The 9,161-nt window shown below is 44.1% G+C and overlaps 1 protein-coding gene across 1 annotated transcript; it reads right to left on the bottom strand.

The window, feature by feature from the left end:
- Positions 1-316: 316 nt before the first annotated feature.
- LOC308363996 (CMP-N-acetylneuraminate-beta-galactosamide-alpha-2,3-sialyltransferase 1-like) lies at positions 317-7,261 on the bottom strand (the record flags this gene model as incomplete). Its single annotated transcript, XM_080836926.1, has 6 exons — positions 317-1,511; positions 2,004-2,123; positions 2,321-2,366; positions 3,491-3,670; positions 4,540-4,733; positions 6,971-7,261. 6 exons carry the CDS (start codon positions 7,259-7,261, stop codon positions 1,338-1,340), a joined length of 1,005 nt encoding a protein of 334 aa, XP_080693052.1. The 3' UTR covers positions 317-1,337.
- Positions 7,262-9,161: the final 1,900 nt, after the last annotated feature.

Genomic DNA, 9,161 nt, shown 5'->3' with positions numbered 1-9,161 from the left:
AAGTACTAAATTAAATAAGGCACTTCATTTAGTTAAGTGCTGATCAGTCCAGACAGACACTTGGTTCTTCAAAAAATTCATCTTCACTCAGAGTCTCAAGGGCAGGCAGTTGTGGTGTAGCCTACCGGATGGGTATATTGTACATTCTTCCCCTTCAGTCACACTTAGTGTCAGAAAATGCACCAAGAATTTCTGACAAACAGCTGAATTCATGTCGAAACATAACATAACTGTCCTGTTGCACACATCTCCACAATGGCTTTGGATGTGTTGGTGCATGCTTGGATAAAAGGGCAAATGAAGTAACTGGTCCAGAGCTGGGCGATGACGGTTTTTCATCTCCGCGCACAAAGGCTGTGGTCTGGTAGCCGACGGAGCCCAGGTGACTCCAGGGGGTTGTGTGGGCACAACACACTGATATTCTGTCCATCTCTGTATGGGTCTCGTCTCACACCTTGGACCCACTATGATGATCACAGACATGCATGATAGCTGGCATGCAGGCACACCGACACACACACACACACACACATACACACACACACACACATAGAAATAAACAAACACACGCACACACACACAAACAAACATACAGACGTGCCAAACACAATCAACACAATCTCTCACACACAGCAAGCATCTCATAATTCTTATGGCCATCTGGACATTGTAGGCAGGTTCAGGGAGAAAAGTGGCCCAGTGCCAGTAAATAGACTGGAGGAACTCAGACTGCTTTGCCAATCCATTGGGCAGGTTCACATTCCTCAAGGAAAGACCTGAACTGCTGCACTGTTTTAAGTGATGTGCAAACCAACACAATCGTGCCACTGTTTCACAGTCGTGATTGCAGTTGTGACCAACTCAGGCTCTAGGTGCATTTCAAACACATTGTTTGATATCAATACTATTGTGAAAAAGACAGACTCATCCTATTTGTGTGCTCTTTTGAAAGCTCCAATGTTCGTGTCCAACTGACGGATGAAAGATTTTTTTTTTTTTTTTTTTACTAGGTTCAAGATATGTTTCACGAGGAAGAGTAACAACTTTCCAGAATCTGACCCTTCAAGCAATGCATTTGAAATGACAGTGCTTGAGAACATTCCAGAATTGGATCCTTCAGGCAAAGCCTTTGAAATAACGTCAAACGAGTCAAGTTGTGTTTCCTATTTGGTCATAAACTCTCTCGGCACGACCACCAGTTTTATGCAAAATACTTTTGTTCCCCCCGATCTGCCTGTAGTTAGTCACATTGCGAGGATTACACTGTAAAATGGAGATGGGGAAACTTCGTCGTCGAATCAAGGCGTGTGTCCCTCGCCCCCCTGTTGAGTGAGACTTCAGCTCCCTTTGAACAGCTTGATTTTGTGCTTGTCTGCCAACAGCGCAGTAACATTGTACTCGTAATCCCCGTCATGGACGCCAGTGTGGCGGAAAGCGCCTCCCAAGAGGTTGTCTTCCCAGTAATGATGCCAGTTGCCATAATGGTCTGCTCCAAACCCATAGACATTCACCTAATCACAGACAAACAATATAACTAATGTCAAATACCTTTCATGTCAGCAGTACTAACACAATCATCAATCACCACCACCATCACTATTATTATTGTCAGTGATGATTTCATTAAGACGTTGTTGTGGCCTTTGACATTGTGATAGAAATTACAAGGATTTCACAGTAACTCCTTTAAACGAAAGCTTCTAGCCTACCTTTCTAGACTATTGTACAGATATGTTTTTCAATCAGTTGCACTACCAGTTTTGCAACAGGAAGAATTAAGACACAGCATAGCATTAAAACTAATAGTACTGCACAAAATGAATCACTGTAAGTTAACGACCTAAAACCAAAGACTTCTGTTGAATCTTCAAGAGTCGCAATGCAGCTTACTGATTGTATTGTATCTTGTATCTTTATTATATTAAAACATCTGAATAGTGATAACTGCAGTGGAACCAACCTAACGTCTTAAAGGAGATAGAGTCAAAACTCAGAGCGCTCACCTCATCACACACGTGGATGGCAAACATGAGAGCGAGAAAGCCTGTGGATGGGTATCTGCCATGGCCCTCTAGCCAAGTGTCGTAAACATATTTGAAAAAGCTGGGGCTGTACACCATCACCTGCAGGAGTTCACAACAAACCCCATGTCATTATCACTGGAATTAAAACAAGTTTTTGAAATCAACATAATGTGTTAATTTCACTTTTATTTAAAAGCACAAACATTAAACATATTCCAATGCAAGACATTACCTCAGTGGATACAACAGTAAAAAAAAAAACAATTTCGCCACCCAAGCAGCTGGCGAGGTCTCACCTTATCTTTGTTCGCCTTTATGTTTGCCGTGACAGGTAAATATGTGCTGGAAGAAAAACGCACCCCCACACACACACACACACAAAAAGAAGTCTGCCATTAATTATCAGAACTGGTCATTCTCTGTTGCACTGCCCCTACATTGGATACTTTGTTTGACAACGCTGTCTTTGAGAAGAGACAAAGCACAACGCTGTCAGAACGCCAGATTTGTTGGAGCTCAGTGCGTTTGCCTTTGTATGGTTAATAGATCTCATCTGGATTTCAGAGCGGCCCCCCTCTACAGCAAACTCATCCGTCAGTGGTGCCGAACAGAAGGATCCACTTCTCATACATCTAATCAGGCACAATGGATGCTAAGAGCTCTTGGACAGCTTGAAAAATAACAGGAGGCATAGAGGTCGTTTGGTAAATCATGTTTCTTTGTAAATTTAGCAGCGTCTATGGCTGGAACAGTGACGCACTGTTGCATATGAATCCTGCAAGCTTTGCAAACATGCTTTTGGACTTAATAGTATGCAGAGTGCTAAAAAAAGGGTTTCTTAGCTTGACCTTCTAAAATGACTCTTAAAGGTTCTACTTAAAACCAGTACAAGGTTGTTATTAATTTGCTAGATGGATGGAAATAGTTTTGTAGTGGTGGTAAGTAGTGGAAGTATTACATACTGCAAATGACTGCAATTAACTTATAAATGGATTACCTCACACAGCATGATGCTAGGCGCATGCTTGCAGTCTCTCCAGGTCCCTTAAATTTACAGAACGCAATTCTAATCCCATTCCCTTTTTGTCAAATTTAAGTGAATAGCTCCTCACTGCCCTCTATCTGTCTGTTCAGTTTTCGTGCTTAAAAAGCTCTGGTTTCGAAGCCCTGGGTCCGTTAATGGGAAACAAACATAGTGGCTTGGACCAACCCATAAACAATCCCAGCCAATCAGGGTGGACTGTAATTTGATTGGCTGTTGAGCCTCAAATATCAACAACCTTTTGCGAAACCGAAACCAAATTGTGGCTCTTTAATTCCTGGATGGGTGAAGTCTGGAACGTCTGTGCGGCGTGTAAGTCACCGCTCCTGTCAAAAGCCTCTACATTACTCTGTGCAGCAGACTAAAGGCGAATGACTGGTTTCACAGTCTAAAAAAGTGAAACCTTTAGCAAGTTCCCACTCACTATTTGATGGTGCCAGTAGTCAGGGCGCTAATGAGCCACTCCAGATCTAAGGTCTTGAATGGGATGAGGATGAGGCAGGTGCTGTTGCCTAGGTCCACGGCACTCTCAGGGTACATGAGGTGATGGGTGGTCCTGTACCCCACGTCCTTCTCAAAGCCCTCGGTGGGAGCCTGGTTCATCCTGATCAGAATAGTGGAGGGGCCAAAAAAGAAATCAGATTTATCAGTTTAACATGCAAGTCAGGATGTAAGTCGATAACAATAACTAGAAAACAAAAACAATAACACGCTGGATTTTGATGTATTAGCGGCGGGGAAGAATGACAGCATACAGAAAATCATAAATGTAATTATACTTACGAGAGTAAAAGTAACAACTTCAGTAATTAAATGTTACTTTGTATTGCTAAATTGGTATTTTTTTTTAAATAAAGAAAACAATTATGCGTTTTCCATAAGCAAATACATTTCAGTCATGAAAGGCACAAATAATTATTAGCATGGATATTACTGCTGTTACGAACTCTATCCCTACAAGCAAGGCGCTGAATACAAGCAATATCATGTACCATTGAACTGCAGACTCTGCACAACAGAGGAAGACAGACTTTGCATTCAAATGTACCCAAAGGAACACACACTACTGTGATCCTAATGACCCACGGCAACCAGTGTAAAAGGGCACAAACCCTATGTGGAACGGTAAAGTGAGGAAAGGAAAGAATATTTGTACAACAAAAAGAGTTCAGGCTTGCAGTAGACATTTAAGCATAGTGACCATTTTAGCATAGTGTGTTGTTTGAATGATCAGAAACAAACCATGCACATTTAAAATGTTCAGCTGCATCCTGCTGCAATGGCCCCTGTGCCTTTCCATCTCTGTAGAAGCAGAAGTGAGTGTGCCCAGAATAGGATGATCCTTAGCGGTGTGTTGGCTAACATGCCAGATAAAAGAGGGTTTATGCTAGGACACCGGATGAAAACATAGCCTAAAGCAGCCATTAGCCTAATTAGTGGTGCATTGAAAGCAGGTAAGAAGTTGTGTGAGACCTGATGACGAAGTCGCTGGCATCAATGAGAGGCCCGTAGTGAGAGTCTTTGAGGTTCCCAGAGTTCCCCACCACAGAACAGGTCCTGCAGCGGTCCGGTCTGGAGTCTGCGTAGAACTCTTTATCCGGAATGATCTGGAAGAGCTTGTCCACCACCTCACTGAAGTTGGCTGGCTGCCTCTCAGCCTGTAGCCACTATAACAAAAACACAGAGAAAAAATCCTTGTCAGAGAAAATACATGTGAGGATTCATTACGTTACAGCAATGCAGGCGCTATGCCAGAGCAAGGTAGAAGTAATATCAGTTGGCACAAACTATGAACTTGGCAATTCCTCTGCTCAAGTAAAGCCATGTTCCTGTTCCGCAAGAATGCCTGGAATTTTGAAGGGATGTTGTGGACAGTGCTATGCTCTCCAGAGGGGAAATAGATTCAGGTCCAGAGCCGCTCTGCTTGAACAGGTCAAGGCAGAGGCTCTCTGGGCCTGGTGATCATACCACAGGGGCCAAGTTTAAACATGCACGGGAGCAGTCCACCCCTAAAAATCAGTCTTTTTGCAAAATTACCATTTTCAACCGACAGGTACTATATGCCTCATTGGGCCAGCTTTTCAGTGTTTTACTTATCTGTAATGTATTTCTAATACCTTGTAACCCACTCTTACCTGTAACTCTCCTTGCTGCTATTACACCTGAATTTCCCTACAGGGATTAAGAAAGGTTTATCTATCTATCTATCTATCTATCCATCCATCTTTCTATCATAGGTCTCAGAATGAAAAGGTTGAATTATGTTTTGACCATCGGGGATTGTCACACCAAATGGAGAATTAAAGAATGTCACCAAATGAACAATCCCCAAAAACAGAATATCTATCCTCAGCATGGTCTTAGAAGATGCAGTGGAAAATGATTACTGCAATTACATCTTCTGTTGTTTTTTGTGTTGCAGCTCAGATGCTCCTATTTCTTTTTCACAGTCTTAGCTCTCTTCTCACACAAATAGAAACACACACACACACACACACACACACACACACGCTAGAGATGCGCGGATGGCGGTTGCACCCGCGGACTCCGCGGTTAAACCGCGGATCGGGCGGTTGACGTGACAAAAAATAATATTTTAATTAAATTCGGGCGGGTTGCGGTTTACCCAACGAAATTCAAAATATCTACACATTGTTAAATGTCGTTACCTACATCCAAGCACATTTTGAAATAATCCAATTTTCATCAGGCAGTAAATTGGCCTAGTTCCGTGTATGCATTGCATACAAAGGAAGCAAAAAAGTTTAAATTAAGTGACGATCCCTCTCATTTCGAGTCTCTTTGCAACGCCGCAAACCTGCAAGCTATGAGTCAGCTGTCAGTATTGGAAGAAGCCTTAACGTGTCGTAGATGAAACTGCCTGGGTTATTTAGTTTCGTTAGGCTATTAGTTATATTTTAAAACAGCCAGTCATTGTAGCCTACCACTCGTGGAATAAGGAATTTCAAAGAGATGATGGAGTGATTTGACTCAGAAGTGACATTGGGCATTGGCAGCGCGAGATAGAAGTTAAACTTCTAGCTCAGTAACATCACCAGCTAAGAAAGAAGGTAAGAGAAATTGACGGAAAACTTTGATTTGCAAGGCAAGCAGGCAAGTGTTGGGGTTGTTACAGTATAATGCCTACAATGCGGTGACATTTCGGAATTAATAGACTCGTGTCGGCGTTTCCTTAATAGGCTTTCTTTCATTTTGAAAAAAAAAACCCAGTAGGCTATATTACCATATTAAAATGGTGTACCAAATTGCGTTTTATTACAATGATAAAAAAGTGTAGGCCTACTAGCCTATGGTAAGGTCAGGTTTGCCGATGTGCTTGGCTATTTTAAAGTTTCTCCCTGTGCATCGATCGGAGACAGGCGTCACTTCACTGATAATATTCTGGGGATAGGCTACAACATAGCCAATAGGCTTTCATACTAGGGACTTTATCCTTTAAATATCTTTGCGGCATTGGATCAGTCTCCTTTCAAGAGCAGGCAAGAACTTTCTAGCCTCGCGTCAGAAGCGCATACCTAAAAACAACAGGCGGATGGCGGGCGGGTGCGGTTTTGAAAATTGGTCAAAAAAATTGGTGCGGATGGATAGCGGACGGATGATGCGTTTTGTGATGCGGTTGCGGATGAAATAATAGCCCATCCGCGCATCTCTAACACACGCACACAGTTTCTTAAGGAGACCCATTCCCCATTCATGACATATTTCCAATTAAATCCAAAGCGACAGGTGCCAAGCTTGATCACATTTGGAAGAGGCAGGATAATAGCCTTGTGAGTCAATTCTAATTAGGAGTAATGTGTTTCTTTACCAACCGTTAAAAGGGAAAGAATGGACTCTCTGTATCAATGTTTCAGATAACAGAGCTAGAACAGTGGCCGCTTACCTGCCACCATCTGTAGGTGTCGTCATTGAGCACACTGCCCTTCCTGGACATCACCGGGTGGAAGGACTGGTTGAACCTCTCAGCAAACCAGGGGTCGTCCTCCACCTCAGCCACGCAGCGGCGACAGCTGCAAGGCCCCCTGGGAAAGACGGTGTCCGACAGGCGGAAAGCGTACTTGAAGAAGTTTGCCGACGGATCGCGGAGGGTGTAGTTGAACAGCACCATGGTGAATGTAATGATGCAGAAGAGGAGGGTCAAGGCCCGGAATTTCCGCAGCTTGAGCAGAGACATGATGGCACAGCGCAATGAAGCGCAGCACAGTGCTCCGGACAGCCAGACTCCAAGGGAAGGACGGAGGGAGAGAGGGAGGGATGGATGGATGGAGAAAGAGCGTTGCAGAGGACACAGAGCACAGGGAAGTGATGGGGAACAGACAGCACCAGAGAGAGATCACATGGTGCCTTCACGCCAGGCTGTCCATATTCCCACTCTGCAAGCTGATGAAAACCCACTGCAGAGCCAAACTGCTGTTGGAGAACGCCCAGCTCCCCCACGTAAATCCACCAAATCCTTGCTGCAGCAAGTCCCTGTTTATACCTGTAGCTGGCAGTGAGAATCCCCTGCAATAATTAAAAACAGAAAAAATGCCTTTGGTGTTAATTCTTTCTCTCTCAGCAAAGCCTGCTGAGTCTTTCCAATGCTTCGGAGATTCACTAGCTTTTAATCCATCATTAATCATCAATCCGGTATAGCTGACAGGAGCGCGCACAGGCAAAATTCCTGCTCCAGCATTCCCCGTTGCAGTCTGGGCCTTCCCGAGGGGGGCAGCCTTCCGCAAGGCTTTTATCGGGCTGATGGAGGTGCGACTGTGCGACAGAGCATTCCGTCGGTTGACTTAATGAGGTCGCTGACCGCTCTGCCGGTCTTTCCCCTTGACAATCATTCACCTGGAAAAGCAAACAAGTGGGATTAGATGGAATGTTGCCATTATGCATTTAAGTTAGCCTCCGCAATGTAATATGATCGGAAATGAACAACTCTGATGCAGAAATGAGCGCCAGAGGCATTTTGAAGGGATGAAGAGAGTCATGGCACTATAACGACGGCTGTTGCGTAGAGGGTAGATCTCAGGGTCTGCTTGTCAGGTAAATGGCCGTGTTCCCTATGGAGAGGAGTGACAGATGAGGTCACTTTCATAGCAGTGGACATGAGGAGGGGGCCATTTATTATATGGGGTGACACGCCATCCACATCTATTATAGTAATGGTGAGCATGTGGTGGCTTGGCACTCGGGGGGGGGGCACACACACACATATATACGCACACACAAACACACTACGCTGCGGGGAGGTGACAGTGAGACCGATTCTCCCCAAAACAGATGGTCCCTGTGTGTATCTGATGGCTGGTGTCACATCACACGACCTTGTCCTGGCGGAGGTTGCCTGCCATGGATTGATCAAAGTTTAGCCCTACTAATGTTGCACAGCATCTGTGCGAGTCCAGTCAGCCACACAACAGGAAGAAGGACAGCAAAGGGGAAGGACACGGAGAGGAAAAAGGGCAGGGGAGAGGACAAGAAAGCACGAGGGGAAAGGGATGAGGGGGACGTAGGGGTCGAGAACGGGAGGAAAGAAACTGCAGAAAAAGTGCACATCTGCAAAGTTATTTCCTCTTATTTTCATGTTTTACTTCGAAATCATCAGCCAGTTTTTTAGAGGGCCATGAAGAATCTGTTGTGGTTTCTGCTCTGCAAGAGCTGTCTGTCTCTTCTGACTGCTGTGCGTGAGCAGTTTGAGCCCCCAAGCTATTGCCGTAATGATTACTGGAAACAATTTTTAAGCCCGCCTTTGGGCCTCCACAACAGAAAACTGAAAACTGACACTGCAGCTGAAAAAAAGACCACACAACACTGTAAACACGGACAAGTTCAATGATGTCAAAATATTTGAGGAAACTGACTTAAACCAACATAAACCATTTAAAGGCACCCAGTGCAACTTTCGAGGCTTAAAAATAAACATTCAATTTCTAGTCTTTTTTAAACGTAGTAAGTTTCAATAACTCCATACCATTACATATCGACATTCAAGGAGCAAAGATGAGACGTCGTTGTGTGGTGAGAACTGATAGAAAATCGATAACAACAACAATCGCCGCCATTTTCTTTATTTATTGGTGCCACCAATA

The sequence above is a fragment of the Sprattus sprattus genome (genome assembly GCF_963457725.1).
Source record: "Sprattus sprattus genome assembly, chromosome: 4".
Taxonomy (NCBI): domain Eukaryota; kingdom Metazoa; phylum Chordata; class Actinopteri; order Clupeiformes; family Clupeidae; genus Sprattus; species Sprattus sprattus.
The sequence above is the reverse complement of the archived record's forward strand: the minus strand, read 5'-3'. Positions and strand labels throughout refer to the sequence as shown.